This window comes from Geosmithia morbida, assembly GCF_012550715.1.
Source record: "Geosmithia morbida isolate 1262 chromosome Unknown scaffold_4, whole genome shotgun sequence".
Classification (NCBI taxonomy): domain Eukaryota; kingdom Fungi; phylum Ascomycota; class Sordariomycetes; order Hypocreales; family Bionectriaceae; genus Geosmithia; species Geosmithia morbida.
The window spans coordinates 752,556-775,552 of NW_023336191.1; the positions used below are offsets into that span (position 1 = coordinate 752,556).

At 57.0% G+C, this 22,997-nt stretch overlaps 9 protein-coding genes across 9 annotated transcripts; 7 read left to right on the forward strand and 2 right to left on the reverse strand.

Moving 5' to 3' along the window:
* Positions 1-270: 270 nt before the first annotated feature.
* Positions 271-3,480, forward strand: GMORB2_5702 (DNA replication licensing factor MCM4; the record flags this gene model as incomplete). The annotated part of the gene is made up of 3 exons (XM_035467672.1): positions 271-586; positions 672-1,562; positions 1,628-3,480. 3 exons carry the CDS (start codon positions 271-273, stop codon positions 3,478-3,480), a joined length of 3,060 nt encoding a protein of 1,019 aa, XP_035322638.1.
* Positions 3,481-3,977: 497 nt separating this feature from the next.
* GMORB2_5703 (SPX domain-containing protein involved in vacuolar polyphosphate accumulation) lies at positions 3,978-6,583 on the reverse strand (the record flags this gene model as incomplete). The annotated part of the gene is made up of 3 exons (XM_035467673.1): positions 3,978-4,259; positions 4,393-6,057; positions 6,149-6,583. The coding sequence occupies 3 exons, from the start codon at positions 6,581-6,583 to the stop codon at positions 3,978-3,980; spliced, it is 2,382 nt and encodes a 793-aa protein (XP_035322639.1).
* Positions 6,584-7,997: 1,414 nt separating this feature from the next.
* Positions 7,998-9,436, forward strand: GMORB2_5704 (type IV protein arginine methyltransferase; the record flags this gene model as incomplete). Its single annotated transcript, XM_035467674.1, has 2 exons — positions 7,998-9,321; positions 9,402-9,436. The coding sequence occupies 2 exons, from the start codon at positions 7,998-8,000 to the stop codon at positions 9,434-9,436; spliced, it is 1,359 nt and encodes a 452-aa protein (XP_035322640.1).
* A 182-nt stretch (positions 9,437-9,618) lies between these two features.
* On the reverse strand, positions 9,619-11,861 carry GMORB2_5705 (hexokinase; the record flags this gene model as incomplete). Its single annotated transcript, XM_035467675.1, has 6 exons — positions 9,619-10,042; positions 10,151-10,599; positions 10,685-11,095; positions 11,163-11,188; positions 11,244-11,375; positions 11,822-11,861. 6 exons carry the CDS (start codon positions 11,859-11,861, stop codon positions 9,619-9,621), a joined length of 1,482 nt encoding a protein of 493 aa, XP_035322641.1.
* Positions 11,862-13,156: 1,295 nt separating this feature from the next.
* Positions 13,157-14,767, forward strand: GMORB2_5706 (oligosaccharyltransferase complex subunit alpha (ribophorin I); the record flags this gene model as incomplete). The annotated part of the gene is made up of 3 exons (XM_035467676.1): positions 13,157-13,506; positions 13,587-14,420; positions 14,491-14,767. 3 exons carry the CDS (start codon positions 13,157-13,159, stop codon positions 14,765-14,767), a joined length of 1,461 nt encoding a protein of 486 aa, XP_035322642.1.
* A 1,056-nt stretch (positions 14,768-15,823) lies between these two features.
* GMORB2_5707 (uncharacterized protein) lies at positions 15,824-18,172 on the forward strand (the record flags this gene model as incomplete). Its single annotated transcript, XM_035467677.1, has 1 exon — positions 15,824-18,172. The coding sequence occupies one exon, from the start codon at positions 15,824-15,826 to the stop codon at positions 18,170-18,172; it is 2,349 nt and encodes a 782-aa protein (XP_035322643.1).
* A 660-nt stretch (positions 18,173-18,832) lies between these two features.
* On the forward strand, positions 18,833-19,054 carry GMORB2_5708 (uncharacterized protein; the record flags this gene model as incomplete). The annotated part of the gene is made up of 1 exon (XM_035467678.1): positions 18,833-19,054. The coding sequence occupies one exon, from the start codon at positions 18,833-18,835 to the stop codon at positions 19,052-19,054; it is 222 nt and encodes a 73-aa protein (XP_035322644.1).
* Positions 19,055-19,611: 557 nt separating this feature from the next.
* On the forward strand, positions 19,612-20,973 carry GMORB2_5709 (sphingolipid long chain base-responsive protein; the record flags this gene model as incomplete). Its single annotated transcript, XM_035467679.1, has 3 exons — positions 19,612-19,679; positions 19,948-20,479; positions 20,593-20,973. The coding sequence occupies 3 exons, from the start codon at positions 19,612-19,614 to the stop codon at positions 20,971-20,973; spliced, it is 981 nt and encodes a 326-aa protein (XP_035322645.1).
* A 1,221-nt stretch (positions 20,974-22,194) lies between these two features.
* GMORB2_5710 (inorganic pyrophosphatase) lies at positions 22,195-22,990 on the forward strand (the record flags this gene model as incomplete). The annotated part of the gene is made up of 3 exons (XM_035467680.1): positions 22,195-22,377; positions 22,461-22,754; positions 22,958-22,990. The coding sequence occupies 3 exons, from the start codon at positions 22,195-22,197 to the stop codon at positions 22,988-22,990; spliced, it is 510 nt and encodes a 169-aa protein (XP_035322646.1).
* Between the last annotated feature and the right edge of the window lie 7 nt (positions 22,991-22,997).

Below are 22,997 nucleotides of genomic sequence, written 5' to 3' on the forward strand. Positions count from 1 at the left end.
CAGACCATCCCGGGCTTCTGCGCGTCCAAGAAGAATCACTTTACGCGTCTCCGCTGCCCTTTTTACGCGATCTGTCCACCCCTTTGCTCCAGGTCCCTTCCCCTCCCCCTCGATAGTGGATGGATTTCTGCATCTCTCATCGCCGCCTCCCTCTCTTCAACAACAGCCCCGCTCACCACATTCGACAGTGAGCGAGAGTGAGTGATTGATCGCCAAGGGAAAATAAGGCAGAAAGGAGAAGAGAAGAGAACATCACACATACACACAGATATGTCGTCGCCATCGCGCCGGCAGGGTGGTACGCCCCGTCGGTCTGGTCGCCAGCCCGAGTCCGACACACCGCAGCAGGGCTCCCAGCAGGGCTCGCAGCTGGCCGCCTCGAGTCCCCTCTTCTTCCAGTCGTCCCCGGCACCGACCCCCGACGGCATCGTGTCCTCGCCGCTGCGGCAGATGAGCAACAGCCAGAACACCTCCCAGGGCCGCGGTGGTCCCATGGCTCCCAGCTCGCCTCTCCGCCAGATGACCGATTCCCAGGAGACTCCGGTAGACGGTGACAGGACACCGAGGGCCAGCAGGACGCTCGGAGGTGAGTCTCCACCCTCTAGAAAGTTGGCAGGCTTGGATTGTATGAGAGCCTCGGGGTGACTGACACATGCATCGTCTGGACAAAGAATCATCTCCCATACGCTACGAGCCCAGCTCCAGCCCGGGTCGCTCCCTGCGAGGCCAGCAGTCAGACCTACGCAGCGAAGCCAGCGGGCTCTTCCTCGGCTCTCAGAGGAGCACAGCCAGGTACAGCCGTGGTGACATCGGATCCGACTTTGTGGGAACCTCTCGTCTCCCGTCCCGCCGTGTGCTTGTCAATGATGCGGGCCGTGTTGTCCAGGAAGGCGACATGCCCGGATCCGATGCCCCTTCCTTCTCCAACAGAGACCCAAATACATCCGAGGCCGATGCCCTCGGAGGTACCGACAACGCTTTAGTCTGGGGTACGACCATCTCCGTCCGCGACAACCTGCTCGTCTTCAGGGACTTCCTCCGCAACTTCACCCTCAAGTACCGCCTCTACCGCGACGGCCTGACCGACGAAGAGATCCGCGAGACACCCCTTGCCGAGACCAAGATCTATATGGAGAGCATGGAGAACATGCTGCTCCTGGGAGAGGAGAGGCTCTACCTAGACATCCGCGACCTGGCCTTGTACCCGCCCACCAAGAAGATGTACCACCAGCTCCTGGCGTACCCCGTCGACATGCTGCCCATCCTCGATCAGGCTCTCAAGGATAGCATGAACGAGCTTGCCGTCGCGGAGGATAACAGGAACCGTTCTCAGACTGGCGCCGGTGCCTCCCACCAGGCCGCCAACGCAGCCAGGGAGAGCTCAGAGCCCGTCTTCCCCAGCTCTGACCGTCCCTACGAGCCCGCCACGCCTGCCACCCCGGCCACCCCCGGGCCTCAGGAGCGTCCGCAGACGCTGGAGGACCAGATTGAAAGCATGGTGTTCTACGTCCGACCATTTGGTCTCGAGACAACGACCAACATGCGCGATCTAGACCCTTCAGGTACGTCTCCGAAACTACTTGCCTATAACCTTGAGTTGAAGACCTGCGCTGACATAGTCGTAAAGATGTCGACCAGCTTGTCAGCATCAAGGGTCTTGTCATTCGGGCTACGCCGGTCATTCCCGACATGAGAGATGCCTTTTTCCGGTGTAACGTCTGCAACCACTCGGTCAATGTTGGGCTTGAGCGTGGTAGGATTCGTGAGCCGACGGAGTGCCCTCGCCAGATCTGTCTGGCCAAGAACTCGATGCAGATCATCCACAACCGCTGCATGTTTGCCGACAAGCAGGTCATCAAGCTTCAGGAGACACCAGACGCCGTGCCCCCCGGCCAGACGCCCCACTCAGTCTCCGTCGTGGCCCACAGCGAGCTGGTCGATTTCTGTAAGGCTGGTGACCGTGTCGAGATCACGGGTATCTTCCGTGTCAACCCTGTGCGGGTTAACCCGCACCAGCGTGCTCTCAAGAGCGTCCACAAGACGTATGTCGACATGGTGCACTGCAGGAAGGTCGACAACAAGCGCATGGATGCCGACCCCACGACGCTGGCCGTCGATGGCGAGGAGCAGGCTGATGAGCCTGGCCTCGAGCAGATGCGCACCATCAAGCCTGAAGACGAGGCGAAGATCCGTGAAACGGCCGCGCGAGAGGACATTTACGATCTTCTGTCCCGGTCCCTGGCCCCTTCAATCTACGAAATGGACGACGTCAAGAAGGGGATCCTGCTGCAACTCTTTGGTGGTGCCAACAAGACGTTTGAGAAGGGCGGCAGCCCCAGATACAGAGGTGACATCAACGTGCTCCTGTGCGGTGACCCGTCGACGTCCAAGTCACAGCTTCTGTCCTACATCCACAAGATTGCCCCCCGCGGCGTCTACACCAGCGGCAAGGGCTCCTCCGCCGTCGGCCTCACGGCGTACGTCACACGCGACCCCGAGACGCGGCAGCTGGTGCTCGAGTCTGGTGCGCTGGTGCTGTCTGACGGTGGCGTGTGCTGCATCGACGAGTTTGACAAGATGTCAGACTCGACGCGGTCCGTCCTGCACGAGGTCATGGAGCAGCAGACAGTGTCGGTAGCCAAGGCGGGCATCATCACAACGCTCAACGCCAGGACCAGCATCCTGGCGTCGGCCAACCCCATCGGCAGTCGATACAACCCGGATCTGTCGGTGCCGCAGAACATCGACCTGCCCCCGACGCTGCTGTCGCGTTTCGATCTCATCTACCTGATCCTCGACCGGGTGGACGAGAAGACGGACAAGAGGCTTGCCAAGCACCTGCTGTCGCTGTACCTGGAGGACAAGCCCGACTCGGCGAAGACGAACGACGACATCCTGCCCGTCGACTTCCTGACGCTGTACATCTCGTACGCCAAGACCAATATCCACCCCGTCATCTCGCAGGAGGCAGCGCAAGAGCTGGTAGACAACTACGTGGCAATGCGCGCGCTAGGCCAGGACGTGCGCGCGGCGGAGACGCGCATCACGGCGACGACGCGTCAGCTGGAGAGCATGATCCGTCTGTCGGAGGCGCACGCCAAGATGCGGCTGTCGGAGACGGTGACGCGCGACGACGTGCGCGAGGCCAGCCGCCTGATCCAGAGCGCACTCAAGACGGCCGCCACCGACGCCCAGGGCCGCATCGACATGAGCCTCCTGACCGAGGGCACCAGCGCCGCGGACCGCAAGCGCCAGGCCGAGATCAAGGACGCCCTGCGCAGCTTGCTAGACGACATGACGGCCAGCGGAAACACGGTCCGCTGGTCAGACGTCGCCAGGCGTCTAGGAGAGGGGGCCAGCGTCCCCGTCGAGCAGGCCGACTTCAACGAGGCCATGCGCGCTCTCGAGGCGGAGAATGCCATCATGATTGCCGGCGACGGCGCGAGGAGAACCATCAGAAGGGTCACAGCCATTGCTTAGATTGGTGTACGCAAGGGGACATGAGAGACGTTGGGACGACGGAGTACTCGTATAGTTTTTCATCTTAATCCATTATTTAGGACTGGCATTTCTTTTTATGACTTTGTATGATTTGAATGTTTGATAAATATACGACCCAAGTATATTGCTGTTAATACCTTTGCGATATCCTTCAAAGTCCACCATTCTCTCGATTCTCATTGTTTCCGCACATAAGACTACCCATGCATTTCCAATTATATACTCTTTTTTTCTCTTTCTTTTTTTTTTCTTTTGAAGTGAAGTCACGATACATGAACATGCATACATACATGTATGAATAGAAAAACAAAAAATACAAAATCTTGTATGCTAATACAAAAAGAAAGAAAAAAAAAAGAACAAAACATGGGATATGAAAATCAAGCAATGAAGTTGAAGGAAAGAAACTGGGCCAAAACTGGGCAAAAAGAAGATTTTTTTTGAAAACACTGTGGGGGGGGGGGGGGGGGGGGGAACTACCAAATCTGCCTCTCGCGACCCTCGAAAGCAAAATCGATAGCGACGGCAATCAGCAGGGACACGCAGAGGACGCTGGGCCCCCACTTATCGTAGTACCTGGCAGCCTTGCGGTTGCGGATGGCCTGGCTGCGGTACAGGTATATGACGACGGAGTAGGCGAGGCTGAGGATGGCGAGGAAGGTGAAGACTCCGGAGACGAAGAAGGCTGTACGGGAGGGGTACTGTCCGAAGTTGAGGAGGGTGGCGGCGATGGTGCCAATATAGATGGAGTATTCGAGCTGAAATGGTCAGGGTCAGTTTTTCTTCTTCTCTTCTTTATTCTTCTCCTTCTCCTCAACAGATTCACATAGAAGAACAGAAAGGCAGGAAAGGTATGAATATATAAGAGGGCAATTCAGGTGTAAAACATACCCATCCGAGAAATGTACGTTCGGCGGCAAAGTAGACCTTGGGCTCGACACGGACCGGCACGTAAATCTTCTTGCCGGCCGGGGCGCGAAACTTCTTGGTGTGGACCTCCTGGTTCCCAAAGAACATTGTCTGGCGGGCCGAACGGTCAACCTGGGTGCTGCGGGGCACGGGAGCGATGGCCCGGAGGACGGCGAGGGAGGCTTGGCCTACGGCGCGCGACCTGGAGTAGATGAGGGTCTTGTAGTAGGACCAGCCGCCGATGCGGCGGGCGTGCTCGAGCTCGTAGTTCTCGTCGAACTCTTCGTCCGAGTCGTAGATGGGGTACGACTCGTCCACGCCGGGGAGGTCGGTCGTCGTCTGGTCCTCGACGTCGGCGTTGTTGCCGTGGTGGCGGCCGTTGTGGGTGGGCTGCTGCTGCTTGGAGGAGGAGGAGGAGGAGGCGGTGGCGGCGGTGGCGGCGGAGAGCCGGGCCGGGCCGGCCTGCTGGCGGCTGGCGACCACGAGGTCCTCGTCGTCCGAGTCATCATCGTCGTCGTCGTAGTCGTCCGAAGTGGAGTTGTTGCCCGAGGTGGCGGAGCGGTGGATGCCAAAGTCGTGGCTGACGGGCTTGCGGATGTCGATATCCATCTGGGGCATCCAGTAGGGGAGGAGGTCGATGCGGTCGGGGAACAGCGTGGCCGTGCCGTGGATGAACTTGGAGAACTTGGGCACGGCCTCGACCAGGTGCGACGAGATGAGCTGGCGCACCCACTCGGGCGGCTCCTGATGCGCCTGCGTCTGCAGCTTGACCTCGAGGACGGCGTAGGGGAAGCGTACCACGTCCTCGGCTGGCAGCTGCGAGAAGGGGTAGTCGATGCCGATGTCGGTGCGACGCCAGTTGTCGCCGCTGCGGCTGCGGCCGTCCAGGTTGTCCTCGCGCACCATGGTCAGCTCCGTGTCGAGCGAGATGCGCACGCGCGCGTCGGCCGGGAGCTGGAAGGCTGTGCGGTGGTAGAAGGACCGGCAGACCGGCTGGTAGCCCTTCTTGAGCACCGAGTACTGGATCTCGCGCGCGAGCCTCTCGTCCTCGGCAATGGCCTTTTCCGACTTCTTGCCCTCCTTGCGCGCCTTCTCGAAGATGGCCGGCGGGAGCAGCTCGCCCCTCAGGTACGAGTTGACATTCTTCTCCTTCATGCTGAAGCGCGCCTTGACCGACTTCTCGCCGGTCCAGTCCTCCCGGTGCGTCTTGCGCTCCACGAAGATGGTCTCGGTCTCCATGCCGCCGTACCAGCGGAGGCGGATGGCCTCAGCGCCCTCCGTCTTCTTCAGCCGGCCCTCGTACAGGTCCCAGTTATCCGTGTTGTCATAGTAGATGGACGTGATGGCCGAGTCCTTGGCCTCGAACTCCTTGTTGGCGTTGAAGACGAGCACTGGCAGGTGCTTGAGGATGATGAGCTTGAGCTCTGTCACGTTATCCGGGTGCACCCAGTACTTGGTCGTCTGGCGGATAAAGTTGGCCTGGGAGCCGCCGGCCGCGCTGTCGCCCTTTGCAGGATTGCCTCGCGTGCGGACCAGGTCGTACAGCTTGGATAGCTGAACCACGGACGCGTCGTAGTTTTCCTTGTAGAACGGCTTGGCCTTGAGCCGGGCCTCGAAAACGGGTCGGAGGTACCATCCGGTGCGTTTCTGGCGGGAGACGAAATCGAAAAGTCAGCGCGAGAATGGAGAGAGAGGGAAAGAGGAGAGGAGAGGGAGGGGGGGGGTTCGGTCGGCGTACGTCGTGCTTCTTGATAATCTTGTAGAATCCAGTATAGTTGAGCTGGACATACTTGGCCAGATCGTGAACCTCGGCGATGATGTCGCTCAGGTCCTCCTCGAGGAGCATGAACTCCTCCTCGCTAGGGCCGACCTCGTTCAGCCCGCGCTCGTTGAGGCGGTTGACGACCTCGCGGACCTCACGCTCGCTGATGGCGATGCGGCGGGAGATCTCGAGAGCCTTGATCTTTTGCTTGGCGTGGACCTTGTCGAGCTCGGCCTCGAGCTTGGTGACGAAGCGCGTCTCGTCGGTCTCGGTCCACTCGTTGCGGCCCGGGTTGTCGGTCAGGGCCGGGCCCGTGGCGTTCTTGAGGTCGTGTTTCAAGACATCGTAGTCGATGTAGGACCACTGGTACTCGCGGATGACGCTGGACCGCAGCTGCTCTCCAAACTTCATGACGACGACGCCGGGTTTAGCCCGATACGACGGATGTCGCGGGGAGTTGATCCAATTCCTCTGTCGGGATCCAAGATCCTGTTCGATCAGCATGAGAAATTGAGTCGGGGCTCAGCGGGCAGTCCCTTCCTCTCCTCTCTCTATCTCTCTCTGTGACTATCTGCGTATGATGGCAATGGCCTGGACTGAATCCTCCATGCAACAGCAAACTGGGAGACCGCGGAGGGAAGAGGAGAGGGACAGCGAAGGTGGAACAGAGGAAGGGGAAAAAACAGAACTCACCACAGAAGGAAGGGGGGGGGGGGGGGGGGGGGGGTTCAGGGGAGAGAAAAGAAGAGAGGGCTTGTACTTGGCACTCTCTCGTGGTATCAGTACGAAGGATGGGAAATCAAGAGCAACAAAAGGAAGGAAAAAGAAAAAGAGATGAATTGTCTCGCAACCCAAAAAAAAAAAAAAGGTAATCTGATCTCTCTCTCTCTCTCTGGGGGCGTCTGACAGTGACGAAAGCGGGTGTAGGCAATATAGTGGGCTCTCGACCTTTTGGGCGCTGCAGCTCGAACCTCTGGGCCCTTGGATTGGCGAGTCGCAGCGCTAGAATCAGAAACGTGCAGGGGAGGGTTTGTGCGTATGCAAGACCGAAGTCCCACTGACCTGGAGGCTTGAGCAGTAATAAAAATAGCTGCGGCTTCCGGTCCGTAGACCGCCCGTGGTGCAGCAGGCTACAAGTGGTATGCTAGCCTGAAATAGGGTCTCGAATACAGTGGCTCTGAGCATCACTACCCCGTACCTGTACGGAACACTGCGTCTACTATCACTGCTGCACCGCCGAATACCCCTCCGACTCGTACGAGTACTCCGGTAACCATCTAGAGTCCAGGGACTTGTTAGGCTGCAGCGGCCACGGCAACGCCGGTAAACGTCGTCATCAGCCGACACCATCTCACATGTACTCCATCATGGCAGTACAGGTATCAGTACCTGGTTCGTCCTCCCGACTCCCAAAACAGTTCGTTATCCGTCTGAGTATCTAGCAATATCACACAAGTGACTAGTCAAATCATCTCACTGGGGGGTATTTACAGTCCACTAGCAGAGCGACTCCCTGCGCACATTCTAGCTTGATTGATGGTGGGGTTCAACATCTAGATAGTGCTGATATGGGGACACCACCACCTTAGCGGGGGAGGGGGGGGGGGGGGGGGGAGAAGAAAAAAGAAAGAAAAAATCAACCCCACCATCGCCAACAACGCTCACCTTGGCAGCTTTGGGCCCTCCCCGCCGATTCATGCGAATATGACTTGTAGTAGAAGAGGAGTTGAAACAAGCAGAAGAGAAGGGGGCGTAAGGAAGGAGACCAATTTTAAAAAGAAAGGAAGGGAAAGAAGAAGAAAAAACCCCCACCTCCCCCGCCATCATGGCCCCCCTCATCGACGACTCTATGCCCACCCGCATCCCACCCGACTCACCAGACAATGTCCGCGACGTCCTCTACCACGCCTGGGCCCACGACCTAGGTGGACTGAAGGCCATCCTGAAAGTCCGCAGTGACGCCCCCCGGGCCCAGGACCCCAAGACGGGCGAGACGCCCCTCCACGCCGCCATCCGCGCCTGCGGACCTGCCGCCCCCGCCACTGAGGACGACGACGAGGGGAGCGGACGAGAGGATGATGACGAGCGGGAAGATGGCTGCGTGGAGGAAGCCCGAGACGTCGTCCAGGAGCTCTTCTACTCGGGCGCCATATGGAACGACGTCGACGACAACAACGAGACGCCGGGGTGCGTGGCCAGACGTCTGGGTCGCAAGACCCTGTACGGTATGTGCGTCGACGCCGGCGTCCGCGCCGAGATGCTGTTTGCCCTCATGGGAGAGTACGAAGAGCTGGCATCCGAGGGTGGGGACGACACCGAGGATGGTGCCGAGGATGCTGAGAAGGAGGAGGAGGAGGAGGAGGAGGAGGAAGAGAAGGAGACGAGCAATGACGACGACGACGACGTTGACATGGGCGGTGGCGATGCTGCCGTCACCTTTGTCCCCCCCTCCATCGACGAGAAGCCCGTCACAAGTGACCAGTACCTGCAGTCCAACCTGACCTACGACGAGGGCAAGCTAGTAGACGAGGACCTCAACGGCGTCATGATGGCGTGGGAGACGGACATTATGCGGCGGTCCGTCGCCGCCCTGCTGCCCCCCGATGCCGGCCGAGGCAGGCGCATCCTCAACATCGGCTTCGGCATGGGCATCATCGACGGCATGTTCGCCGAGCACGCCCCCTCACGCCACCACATAATCGAGGCCCACCCCTCGGTGCTGGGGCACATATCCTCCAGCCCGGACTGCGCGTTCGGCCCGGCCTGGGAGGCCTCCGGCCCCGGGGAGGGGGCCTTCAAGGTCCACGCTGGCCGGTGGCAGGATGTGGTCCCCCGGCTCCTCAAGAGCGGCGAGGTCTACGATGCCATCTACTTCGACACCTTTGGCGAGGACTACGCGCAGCTGCGCAACTTCTTCACAGAGATGATCCCCGGCTTGCTCGACATGGAGGGCCGCTTCAGCTTCTTCAACGGGCTCGGCGCCGACAGGCCCATCTGCTATGACGTGTACACCAAGGTTGTCGAGATGCATGCCACCGAGGCCGGGCTCGACGTCGAATGGGACGAGATCGACGTTGACATGTCCACCCTGTCGCAGGATGGCAAGGGAGACTGGGAGGGTGTCCGTAGGAGGTATTGGACTCTCGACAGTAAGTCTCTCTTCTCTCTCCCCCCTCTCCCTCTTTCCTCCACAGACATTCACTAGCACTGCTAACACACCTCATTATAGAGTACAGGTTGCCCGTGTGCACCTTCATGGGTTAACAAAAGGACAAGCATACACATGAAGACATATATAAAAAAGCATACAAAGCATCTCAGCACATCAAGGGGCAGTCGATACAGAACTCGTGATCTGTGTGCATGTTCCGAGTTTTCAGACTCGTCTCGTTGCAATCCTGCACTATTTAGTCTGACCTCGCTTCTCGCTATACGGCGCACCGCCCCTATTTGAAGTTCTCCGGGTGGAGGATACCAGCGAGGTTGCCCTCCTTGACACGCTTGAGCGTCAGGGCCGCAATCAGGGCCGCACCGACACCGCTACCATCCTCGGCCGCCAGGATCTCTACGGGGTCCTCCGCCTTAGCGTTCTTCTTCTCGGGCCAGTCAAGGATCTCGCGCAGGGCCTGGGCCCCGCGGGCCTTGAAGTGAGGGTACTTGTTGAAGACGGATCCATCGGCGCCGACGTGACACTCCTTGTAGTCCTTCTTCTTGCAGACAGCGGCGACACCGCACGCCGAGAGGCGGGCGGCACGTGTTCCGATAAGCTCGGCCAGGCGGCGGATCAGCTCGAGCTCGTGGCACGTGCATACAATGCTGAGGCGGCCCGAGAAGATGTCGTACGTCTCCTGGAGATTCTCAAAGGGGTCTCTGCTCTGTGTCAGCTATCACTGTTTCTCCAAGGTATATTGGAGGATGCACAAAAGGGAGCAAAGAGTGGGATGGTGGGTAGATGGGGGGCAACAGAAAGAAACTTACTCCTCAATGGCGGAGAGGAAGGATGCGTCGAGGCTGTAAGCCTTGCGGAGTGCTGACACGTCCTGGCCCTCAAAGATGTGGTGGTTGTCGTGAAGGTCCAGTAGAACGAGACGGAAGATCTCGCCGAGGTAGAGACCGGAAATCATCTTCTCAAAGGCCTGCTGGCCAGGTCGGGGCGAGTCGCGGTCAATGGCGATGTCGTAGTCTGTGCGCGGCAGCACCTTGTGCTCGTTGTCAAAGGCACCCCACTCGCAGTTGATGGCCATGGGAGTGTCAGCGGGCAGGTTCAGGTGGGCCAGCTTGGGGATGGAGCCAATGTCCTCCATGTAGGCGGCGTTGCAGCCCGTGCCGAAGATGCAGCCGAGCTTGACCTTGGGGTCGGTGTAGGCCGAGGCGATCATGGTGCCCGTGGTGTCATTAATCAGAGCAGTTAGGCGAATAGGAACGCCCTTGATAGTGAAAGTTAGAAATCTTAAACGACAGCTAGCGGTCGGGTTTGTTCACGTAGCAGGCAGGCGGAATCTTTCTACGCACCCTCTTCTTCAGAGCAGCCTCAAACATGGGAACGACATTGTGGCCCTCAACGTTGGCAATGTCGAAGCCCTTGGTCCAGCGCTGGAGGATGCCCTCGTCGATGTAGTTCTGGGTGGCGGGGTAGGAGAAAGTGAAGCCCAGGGGGATAGTATCAATCTTGTTGCAGTCGCCGTGGTGAGTCTCGAGAAACTGGTAGAGACAGTCGGCAATGTACCCCCACAGCTCGTCGCTCAAGCCCGTCTTGAGCTCCTCGGGCATGCGGTACTTGGACTGGATGATGTCGAACTCGGACTTTTGGTCCGTGAGGGTGATCTGGCAGACGCGCAGGTTGGTGCCGCCCATGTCGAGAGCAAGGAATGTGCCCGTCTCATATCCATCGGGGAAGGACATGACCCAGGTAGGGTTCATGGGCTAATGATCTCTTGTTAGCTTTGCGCGCATGGGTATGCGAACAGAATGGCTGGAAGTTACAACGTACGATACTTCCACCCTCAACACTCAGACCTTGGCTTGTTCGTCAGCCGATATTCATGTTTGTTCATTCTTGGGGAGTACATACCCTTGGCAAGCTCAGAGATAAAGTGGTCCGTGATGACCTTGAGCTTCTGGGTATCGATGGTGAATAGGTCCTCCAGATGCCTAATCTGCTCCAGGAGGCCCTTGGGGATATCCGCCTTGGAGCCTGTTGCCTCTGACGTCAGCCATAGAGCACACACATATCGGTCCTTCGAGATGGGCTATAAAATCAGGTGAATCGAGGGCGCGGGGCGTTTTCTGGGGAAGATCCATCGATGACGTATGGGTGGCCAATCCCAGCGACTGTCACGGGTAGGAGCTTTCTAGATAGCATCACATCATGTGCATGATGGTGACAGCCAAAGAGCACGAGAAGCACAGACAAGTCAAGAATTCAACCATTGTCGTGAGATGCTGAGGCCTCGAGGGGAGGAATGATAGGGAGGTGGGTATTTGCCTCACACATGGGACACATGAAGGGTCCCATGGAGGGGCAGACAAGGACCCCTCCTCCTCCCCGTAGCTCTGCGAGTGCCATCAAGCGGGAAATTGAAGTGGGATATGACAGTAAAAGAACGTGGGAGGTGAAATCAGGTGAATTCGAGCACAGTTATCACATACCCTTCCTCGTGGGAGGCGTACGAGGCCCGAGATGAACCATGATGAAGGCTGATGGCGGGGCTTGGCGGGGTAGCTCGAAAAGGTACTCGACGGAGAAGTCACCTAAGGGATGCGCAGGCTGGGGTACAAGGATGGAGCGAGATGATTTCTCAAGGAGAGGATGGAGACCCTGGAGCGATTATCGGATTTTCGAGACGGGATGAAGTTGGAATAGTGTGCGTCTTCAAAGGTGTAAAGGGGGCAAGTTTTAAGTCAAAGCTGGAGAGGAGCTTCGAAGGGAAAAGCCCGCCGAAAGCGAAAGGAGCGGTGTTCATACTCTTAACGAGGTCAGCAGAGGCCAGAAGGACCAGGACGGAGTACAGAAGTCCATTGGCCTCTAACCCCGCCACCACCCAATGGCAGTGGTCAAATATGCCCACACGATGGCCTTCATCCGCTCAAGCCGTCGTTGCTGGGAAAAGGCAAAAAAAAACTGCAGTTGTGCGACTAATTTATTTTAGCATCATTGGTACTATTGCTCTGCAGTGTTAATAATAATACAGACAAACAGATGTACTCCGTACTCGTACTCTGTGTAATACAAGTCTAGGACTGAAGCACTCCTCCTCCATACAGGTGAGAGGTCTTTTCTCTGACGGCCCTTCCTAGTCGGCCCTTCCTAGGTTCGCCCCACCTTGTGCGAGAACATGCGAAAAGTGAGTATACTCGTATGGCTCGACCAAATGTACAGATCAATACATGGTGTGTTCGTACGATAATTCTGATGATATTTTCGCGTGTACTGGCAGCAGTGCCAATGTTGTTGCCTAACCACCCTGCTCCATTTGCAAAAACATAACAAACATTGCTATGCAGGGTATCAGTATACATGTACGACCCCGATGATACACATGGAGTTACATACGTTGCTTAGAGTGTAGATACTAACTCAGTACCCTGATCCCCCCACTTTGAGTACCAAGCTCTCGGCAGTTGCAACCCTAAACGCAGCTGCCAAAGAAAGTACAAGTGACAGAGGAAGAAGATGAGGCTCGGAGCGGATCAACCAGCTTCCCCTTCCTACCTGGGGTACTCGTCCATGATTGGTCAGCAGATGGCAACTGCTACCAGCAAGCCCAAATGAGCAACGTATCCATTGTGCTGCTTGGCTGGCCGAAGCTATTGTGAGTTACGTACGCCGTCTCAGGGTATCCGACGACGACGACGACGACGACAACCTTGGAGACAGCCCGCTCACATCATTGTTCCCCCCAATCGTGAGCTAAACTTCACACCGCAGGAACAGGGAGCGCATTCTCATTTAATGAGCGCGCTTTCCGACTGCCCATTGCCATCATGATGAAGCCGACTCTGGTAGCAACGGCCCTGCTGGGCGCCGTGTCGAGCGCCCTGGCGAGCGTCGTCACCTCTTCCAGCGGCGGTAAGGCCGTCCTGCCCGCCGACTTTGAGCCTCCCCAGGTCTTCACAAACGTCAACCTGGTCCACATCATCTCTCTCGAGAAGAACTACGCCAAAGAGCAGATCAATGTGCTTGTCCAGAACTCGGCCGAGGAGCCCCAGGACGAGTACTACGTCCCCTTCACTGCCGACCAGTTCAGCCGTGTCGGAGGTTTCGAGGTCAGGGACCGCAAGGACGCAGACGCTGGTCCGTTTGTCGTCGAGGCTGTCGAGTACGACCCTCTTGCGTACGTTTTATATGGCCAGCTCGCCTCCGATTTTGCGTGTTGCTGTTGAGCTGCTGCTGACCTACTTCGTCATCCAACAGTGACGTCCAGTACTACCGTATCCGCCTGCCGACTCCCCTCAAGGCCGGTGGTCAGCAGACTCTGGGCATCTCCTTCTACTATCTGAAGGCCTACCATCCCCTTCCTGCTTCTATCGCTCAGGATGAACGCCAGTTTCTCGCTCACGACTTCTCCGTCTACGCCCCGTCCGCGTACCCGACCGCCAAGCAGAAGACGGAAGTCAAGGCCGGCACCGTGGCCATCCCCAACTACACCGAGATTGGTGAGTTCCCCGAGAAGCAAGGGTCCAAGCTCGTCTACGGCCCCTTTGGCGAGCAGCCCGCCGGTGCCGTGTCCCCCGCCCAGGTACGCTTCGATTTTACGAAGCCCGTGACGCACATCGCCAACCTGGAGCGCGATATCGAGGTCAGCCACTGGGGCGGCAACGTCGCCTTTGAGGAGCGCTACGTGCTGCACCACCTGGGCGCCAACTTGACCAACAACTTCAACCGCGTCAAGTGGGCCCAGTCTCAGTTCGTCAACCCGCCCACCTGGGCTCTCAAGGAGCTGCGCTTCCCCCTCCAGGCCGGCAGCGTCGACGCCTACTTCACCGACACCATCGGCAACGTCTCGACCTCGCGCTTCCGCTCGAACAGGCGCGAAGCCCTGCTCGAGCTCAAGCCCCGCTACCCCATCTTTGGCGGCTGGAAGTACCCCTTCACCGTGGGCTGGAACTCGGATGCCGCCAACTACGTGCGCAACACAGCCACTGGCGGCTTCGTCCTCAAGGTCCCCTTTATCGAGGGCCCCAAGCAGGCCGAGGGCATCGAGTACGAAGTCATTGACATCCGCGTCCTCCTCCCTGAGGGTGCCGAGTAAGTCGACACCACCCCCTCGTGTACTGCCAGTAGACTGAGGAAAACTGACCCAGCTTTGTCTCAATAGGAACGTCAGGCTCTTGGCCGATATCCCGTCCTCCTCCCTCGTCGGCTACAGCGTAGACGTGCACAAGACCTACCTCGACACCATTGGCCGCACGGCCGTCCACGTCAAGGCCCGCAACCTGGTCGACGAGTTCCGCGACCGTGACCTCGTCATCTCCTACGATGTCTCGCCCACCGTCACCCTACGCAAGCCCCTCATCGTCTTTGGCAGCATGCTCTCCGTGTTTGTCGTTGCCTGGGCCGTCGGCAAGCTCGAGCTTAGCATTTCCAATAAATAAAAAGAGTACGAGCAGAGAAGGTAGTTTCAAAGCAGCGTCGGATGTTTTATTTTTCGTGTTTCTAGTTCCGGGGGTATGGAATGCCGAGAGCCATGATGGGAGAGGATTTAGCTCGCTGGATGGTATGTACGACTGTAGCATAAAATAAGAAAGAGCATCGATTTTTTTCCCCCAACGGTTTTCTGGAATAGAGTGTTTAGATTCTAGACGAGACCTCGTCTCGTACATGAACAGTCTTGCCGTACTCTTCATCTCGGCTTCTCCAGGTGGCGTTTGCTTGCGCCGGAATGGCAGCTAGGCACATGATACTCGTAGGAGTCACGCGGGCATGCATCACAAGAGAGGATGCGTGACCCCTCCGCGCCGCCCTGGAGGCTGCAAGCAAGGCATCTTTCGTGTGCGTCTTCCTTTTCCTGCTCCTCGTTCCCTCTGTTGCCGGTCGGAATGGGAAGCATGGGCTGAAGCGTCTAGACTATCTACTACGTATGTGCACCCATCTTACGGGGGTAAGCAGAAGTAGCGGTCGGAACTAGTCGCTTGTTCGTCATAGGTAATATTTCTACTATACAAAACAGACCGTTATGGATGAGTTCTTCGGGGTAAGATGATTGAAAGGTGACTTTTATTAGGCGCACTGCAGGTCTAGAATGCTAGTGTAATTTTTTTTTTATATGAGATCGAATGATATAAATGTACAGAATAGACCGCGGTGGATGCTATCTCCAATCGATTAGTAGACGATGCCAGACATGGGCTCTCTGAAGCTCGCGCCAATCCATCGGGCCTCACTTCTGTCAGACTGTATGAGAGACGTATAGCCGGCTGTTACAGCCATCTGAGCAATCAGGCCTAGAGTTTTGCTCAGTGGCGCAGCGGTTTAGTCCAACAAGTTCGATGCTCACATGTAGCTATATTAGTCATCGTTGTTGCCTAGAGGAGACGGTTATGCACCCGAGATAGGAGGTGGGCCGAGTATCGATATCTTGAGGCAAAGCTGTTTCTTCATCCCCTTATATTTGCAAACATCTCTGCGCCCAGTTTCTATACTGCCACACAATGTCCACAGAAGAAGATCTTCAACGAAAGCTTGAGCGGCTTGAGCAAGCATGTGAGCAGGCCCGACGCAACGAGGAGCAGGCCCGACGCAACGAGGAGCAGGCCCGACGCAACGAGGAGCAGGCCCGACGCGAGAATGAGCAGCTACAGAATTTCCGACGCGACACAACCCTGGAGGAATATCTTACAGCCTGCCAGGAGCATATCTTGTCTAAGGTCCATCTCGTCACTGATGGCTACCTTACAACCAGGGCTCCTTCTACTAGCCCTACCCGGAAGAACTGCCCGCTCCTTCTTAAGCCTTGGGCCGACTTCTTGTCGATACAAGCCGACATGATCGAGCGAATCGATCGCATCATCCCGCGCCATGAACAGCTATTCGAGAGTGTGGATTTCCTCGAGCGCATGGGCAAGCGTATAAGTGAACTTCGGGTAAAGGATGAAGCTTCCCTTGTCACCGTCCAGCACAACACCATGGAGGTTCCTATACGAATCATCCTATCCAGGCTCTACGATTTTCGTCATCAAGACAATAGTCTTACTATCCCTAAAGGAGTAGACTTCCAGACAACAGTAAGCAACCTCCGCGGCCCGACTGATACGAGAGATACCGTAAAGAGAGACGCAAAGCTACGAACGGATCAGATCTGCGTGTTTCGAAATTCCACCCAGCGCGACATTGCATATATTATCGAATATAAAGCACCTCATAAACTCCACACCCAACACCTCGAGCAGGGTCTACGACGGATGAACATTGTCGATGAGGTTGTTAATAAAGAAACGATACCGACCGCAAAGGCCGAAAAATTCAAGCACTACGCGGAACGTCTCACCGCAGCGGCCATAACGCAGACATATCATTACATGCTCGGCGCCGGGCTAGAATACGGTTACTTAACCAACGGCGACGCAATCGTCTTTCTCAAGATTGACTGGACTGATCCAACAGTACTCCACTATCATCTAGCACGGCCACTACGTGAGGTTATAGAAAACGAAGACGCCACTTATAGCAATTCTATCTGCCAAGTCCTCGCATTTACTATGCTCGCACTTCAATCAGGACAGCATGGGGTCGATAAACGGTCGGATGCGGCGAAGAGGTGTGGGAAATGGATTGTCGATTTCGGGCTCACACTGGACGAGGCTGCCGAGGAGGAGGAGGCCGCGGCTGACGCCACGACGTCCAGAAGTAGGAAGCACCGCCGTTCACTGGGCAGCTCTGACTGGCTGCCGACCCCGGTCAAAAAGTTCAGGCGGAAGCCGCGGCGGGAATCCCCGCCTAGCCACTCAGACCGGGTGCTCCGGAGCAGCAGCAGACGCGATGGGCCTGGAGGAGGGGCAGGCTTTGGCGGGAGCGGAGATGTCGGGGGCGGCGGCGGCGGTGGTGGCGCCGGTAGGCCAGGCGCTGCTTCCCAGGAAGGCAGCACTGCCGACCAGGGGTCGTCACGCCCAAAATCTGCCGGCGGTGGCGATGAGCAGGAGAGACGGAGGGAGTACTGCACAGCGTCATGTCTCCTATCCCTTGTGGGTGGCCAGCCGCTAGACACCGAGTGCCCCAATGTGGCCTTGCACCGCGACGGGGCGCAGGGCGAAGACGGACACGCTATCTCATATTCTCAGTTCATGGACCTATTGCGGCAGCAGCTTTCCCGGAGTCTGGAGAAGGGGGTGGCGGTGCTTGGCATAGAAGGTGCCTGCGGTGCCCTATTCCAGATGACGCTGCTACAGTTCGGCTACACCTTCGTCGCCAAGGGTTTTACCGGGGAGCGCCTACGGGAGCTAGAGCATGAGACGGCCATCTACCGGAAGCTGCAGCCTCTGCAGGGCCGCGGTATACCTGCGTGGCTAGGCTCCGTCGATCTCCAGCCGCTAGACCAGGTCTACTTCTACGATTTCGACGTAGAACTCGTGCACTTCCTCTTGCTGTCCTACGGAGGCACCGAGATCACGACAGGCAGGGAAGAGTCTAGGAGGCGGATCATCGACACGGTCACGAATATTCTCGGTGAGATGCACAGCTTAGGGGTAGTTCACGGGGATGTTCGAAGGCCGAATGTGCTGCAGGGCCCCGACGGACAGATCAATGTGGTCGACTTTGACCGCGCCAAGTTTCTACCAGCCAAAAGGCGAGATACTACCCTCAGCGCAATCTCGCCCAACAAACGGAGGCGGCTTGCAGGGTCGGACGGAGAAGCAGAAGCTTCCCCACCGGCGAAGAAAAAGCCGCTCCTCGGCCTCGCAATCCAGCATGCAATCCAGCAAGACAATAGCAATGCGCAGAGCCTCTTCACTCTCGATTGCGGTAGGATCATCATGGGGGAACTCGATAGTGACAGTATGTGACAGCGTAGATGATCGGGAATGGCTTCGGAGAAGATACGAATAGGTTAGGTCTGTATCAAATGGGGAGGTATCAACCTCTGCCATATGAACGTTTTAGTAGTCTGTCCCTGCTCGGAGGCGCTGGAACTTGTCGCCTCTGGCGTCCTAAAAAAAATAATTAGAAATTAGAAATTAAAATAAGAGATTAAAAAAAAAAGAAAAGCCCCCCGCCCCCCGGGGGGGCAGCGTCACACACACTTACGCTGAGATTTGTTGTTGAGACTGAACCCGAAGCTGGGATGTGATGTACGTGACGAGGTGGGGGGAGGGGGGCGAACCGCAGTTTACACGGGACCCCTGTTCCCCGACCCCGACAAACAGCACTAAGAGATGGGCTTTTCATACACGAAGTAGCGTTGATGGGATCTACGTCAGAGATGCCTTAGATGTACGCGGTGTTTCTCATGTATATAAGCGCTGTGGGACGTGCAGTGCTCCATTGTTCTCCTCCCACCTGTTACATACTACCTCACCATCAGCACTCCTATCATCGACTCTCTCCTCTTTTGCTACTGATACTACCGATCACCATCCACTCAAGAGAAGTGCTACTTCTTCACATGCTCAAAAGAAGAAGAAGAAGAAGAAGAAGAGAGAAAAGAAAAGAGAAAGACATCGAGCATGTGCTTCCGAGATGATCCCCATACCGATTACTACTACCACGAAGAGGTTATTCCCGCCAGAAGGGTCCACTACCCCCACCATCATCACCATCACAGCGGTCATCGTCACCATGGGCACCGTCATCACGGCGCCTCCCCCCGCGTGAGCTACTCGAGTGTCACGCGAACGAGGGAGCATCATCACAGCCCGCGGACGAGCCACACATCTCACAGATATTGACATCTTTTCTGATGCAAAAAGAAAAATTAAAAATAAAATAGAGAGAGAGAGAGACAGAGAGAGAGAGCACTATACAATGCAGCTAGACCAATCGACATACGGATACTTCCGAGGAAGACGGCGTCAAACAGGTTATAGTGGCGGAGAGAGGAGAGAGGAGAGAGGAGAGAGGAGAGAGGAGAGAGGAGAGAGGGGGGGGCTCGTCTTTGGAATGCAACAGCACTACTATTTGTGTTTTATTTTATTTTATTTGATTTAACCACATGATATAACTGCTACTACTGCCTCTGCTAAACCATCAAGATTAAACCGGTCATACTACTGCTAGTACTAGTACTCCCCGTTTCTTGCGAAGCTGGGAAGGAGCTGGGAAGGAGGGGGGGCACTAAAGATCTGCCAACACCAATGCTGACTATCTGGTATCACTCCCGTGATAGTGGTGACATCATTGGCACGTTTCCGCAGCTTCCGTTGGCTCGCACAGCAGCATTCGGAGCGGAAGTTGCTGTGAAGCGCTCTCGCCCTTTCCTGACCATGGTGCAGCCTTGATCCCCAACATGGAGACTGCTATGACTGCCACTGCTGGGCTGGGTCACCTGGCCGGCTCTGCCAAGGCTCGACGCACGTTCTTAAGGGAAACGAAGCGCTCACTCCTTCTGGCCCTTCCCCCACACATCGTCTTGTTCCTGGCATCAACTGCACGCTACATCCCATCCTGTTCTGGACTATTGTTGAGATCACGGAAAGAAGAGAGAACTGGAGGAATCCCTGTCTGCAGGGGCTGACTATCGTCATCATCATGTAAGGGTGGCCTCGTGTTCCATCTAGCACGTGTGTGTGTGTGTGTGTGTGTTGCTGTCCATCTCTCTGATCAATACGGATGATGCCTCTAGGAACCGAAGCCTCTCCTTTCGCTCGGGGGGCAGATCGTCCTCGGGCCGGGGCCCGTCATCGACGACGGGCAGACCCGGACTGTCGTTCAGCTCTCTTCGGGGCACGGTACAGCCCGAGCTGTCGCGCAGGCTATTCAAGCTCATCAAATCGGAGAACAACCTGGTGAGCGCGCACGAGACGGCCGGACGGGAGCGCGTGTCGATTGCGACGCAACTGTCCGAGTGGGGGGAGCAGACGGGCGACGACGGCGTCAGCGACCTCTCGGATAAGGTGGGCGTCATCCTCGGCGAGCTAGGCGAGCAGGAGGACAATTACGCCCACGCGCTCGACGACTCGCGCGCCCTGCTCAAGTCTATCCGCAACACGGAGAAGAGTGTCCAGCCCAGCCGCAACGCCAAGGCCAAGATCGCCGACGAGATACATAAGCTCAAGGTCAAGGAACCGCAGAGCGCCAGGCTCACGGTGCTGGAGCAGGAGCTCATACGTGCCGAGGCGGAGAATCTCGTCGCCGAGGCGCAGCTGACCAACATTGTGAGTTCTGCAGAGAGACGGAAACGAGGACGAGAAGAAGCTGGCAATGTGTGGATCACGACACACTGACACAGCAACCTAACAAAACAAAACGAAAAAAAAAAAAAAAAAAGACCCGCCAGAAGTTCAAGGAAGCTTACGGCGCAGAATTTGCCGCCGTCATTGAGAGAGCGGAGAAGCAGATCATCCTGGCTAAGCACGGGCGCCGTCTTCTCGACCTGCTCGACGACTCGCCCGTCATGCCGGGCGACGACCGCGTCCTGTACGACCAAGGACCCCAAGCCCGCCAGGTTCTCAACGACATCGAGGATGACCTGCGCGAGTGGACACCCAGCACGGACCTCTACAGGCGCGGCGAGACCAGTAAGGAGGCCCAGCCGTCCCCGGAGCTGAGGGGAAAGGCCAAGGAGGAACAGCCGGGGAGCGAGGTCGGCTCCAGCAAGGATGCGTCGCAGGGTGACGGCGGTGTCAAGGCAGCAGAGTTTGGAGCTTAAGCAGACGGTCGGGTGGCCTCGCCATCTTTTTGGCCACGAATCTGTAACATTGCATGGATTTTTTATTCTCGATGCTCTTCGGAAATGGCTTGGTTTTATTTTTATTTTTTTCGTTCTTCTCTTGCAGTGCTGAAGTTCAATGACGGTGTCGTGGACATGTGAGTACTTGTACGATATTGGCGTCTCGGTTCTGCGGGATGATGAGGCTCTCGCCAGAAGCAGAGTTAATATCAATCGGCGCGCAGCTACAACCCTCGTCCCGCGCAGACTTCTCCTTGCAGACACCGACACCGATACTTCCTCGTGATTGGAGGATATGTTGGATTGTACAGATCAGGTATCAAGAGATAATTAGTAGGATTAGTCACATGGATGTCTGGTGCCACTTTTCTCCTACCATGTGCGATTCAGTCCGACGAGTTCGAGGAATCAGAAAGCGGGATCCTCGACCGCGACATTCGAATTACGAGCCATGAGAGAGAGAAGCCGGCGCCCTCGGAGCCGAGGAAGAAATAAGTAGTATTATCGGATACACGCGCCGCGCACACGCCATTGCATCCTTGCTGTGCTGAGGATACTATTTCTCTCATCACCACCTACTATCGTACGCAGTTATCAATATTTGCATCCTCCTTCTCTCCTCCATTCACCCCTTCTCCCTCCCCCCATTTCGTGCGTGGTGCCCGTTTTTTTTCCCCAACCCTCTGCCACCACCCAATGCTTCTCCGTCGACCGGCTACGTCAGTCCAGTTGTCGGTGTCTGCTGCACCTTGGGCCAATCGCATTGCCACGCTGACGACGGCAGTGCGGTATCGAGGAGAGACAGCAGCAGCAGCAGCAGCAGCAGCAGCAGCAGCAGCACCTCTCCAGGGAAGAAGCCACCGCCCCAGCGCCAGTGGCGGTAGTAGCCCCAGCGGTGGACGCATTAGTTTTAGGCCACCTGGAATGGCGCCGCCCACCACAGCAGGCCCTGACGGCGGCCCTGCAAGAGCCTTCACAACGACGACGGTCGCCGCCGCCTCTGCCCAGGGCAGCAGTCCCAGCAGAGGAGTAGGCATGACCCCGCCCCCTCCATCCTCCCCTCCTCTACGGCCGAATTATTCTCCCTCAGCCAAAATCCCCTCTCAACGCACTGCCCTCATAGCTCGTCACTTTTCGACGACCCCCTCTGCCCCTGCCACAGACCACACTCCATCTTCTACCCCATCTACGACCGCGACCATGTCTTCCGAGTACTCTCTCCGCAAGGTTGCCGCTCCCAACACCCTGGAGCACCGCGTCTACATCGAGAAGGATGGCGTCCCCGTCTCCCCCTTCCACGACATCCCCCTCTACGCCAACCAGGAGCAGACCATCCTGAACATGATCGTCGAGATCCCCCGATGGACCAATGGCAAGCTCGAGGTAAGCACTTCTCCCCGTATCCCCCCCCCCCCTCCCCCTCCCCCTCCCCTTCCCTTCCCTTCACGGTCAGGAGAAGGGGAAAGGTCTCATGCTGTGGTGGCCGGATCTACCTTCTCTCTTGTCGGCCAGCACGCTCTCATCCCCTCTCCCCCCTCCTCTCCCTCGACCATGTCCACCGCTCGCCCCTCGATCAACCCCGCCACACGGGCGCAGTATCGGCAGCAGCAAGACTGACGCACAGCCGTCACAAACAACAGATCTCCAAGGAGGAGCTCCTCAACCCCATCAAGCAGGACATCAAGAAGGGTAAGCTCCGCTTCGTCCGCAACTGCTTCCCCCACAAGGGTTACCTGTGGAACTACGGTGCCTTCCCCCAGGTATGTCCCTTCCGTGACCCTTCGTCCGACCCGAACCTCCTTCCCCGATGCCCCGCAGCCCCGGCTGACGAACCCCCCCCCCTNGCCTTCCCCCAGGTATGTCCCTTCCGTGACCCTTCGTCCGACCCGAACCTCCTTCCCCGATGCCCCGCAGCCCCGGCTGACGAACCCCCCCCCCTTTTTTTTTTTCTTTTCGTCTCCAGCTGTGCTTACCTATGCTGATCTTATCCTTCTAGCTACGCC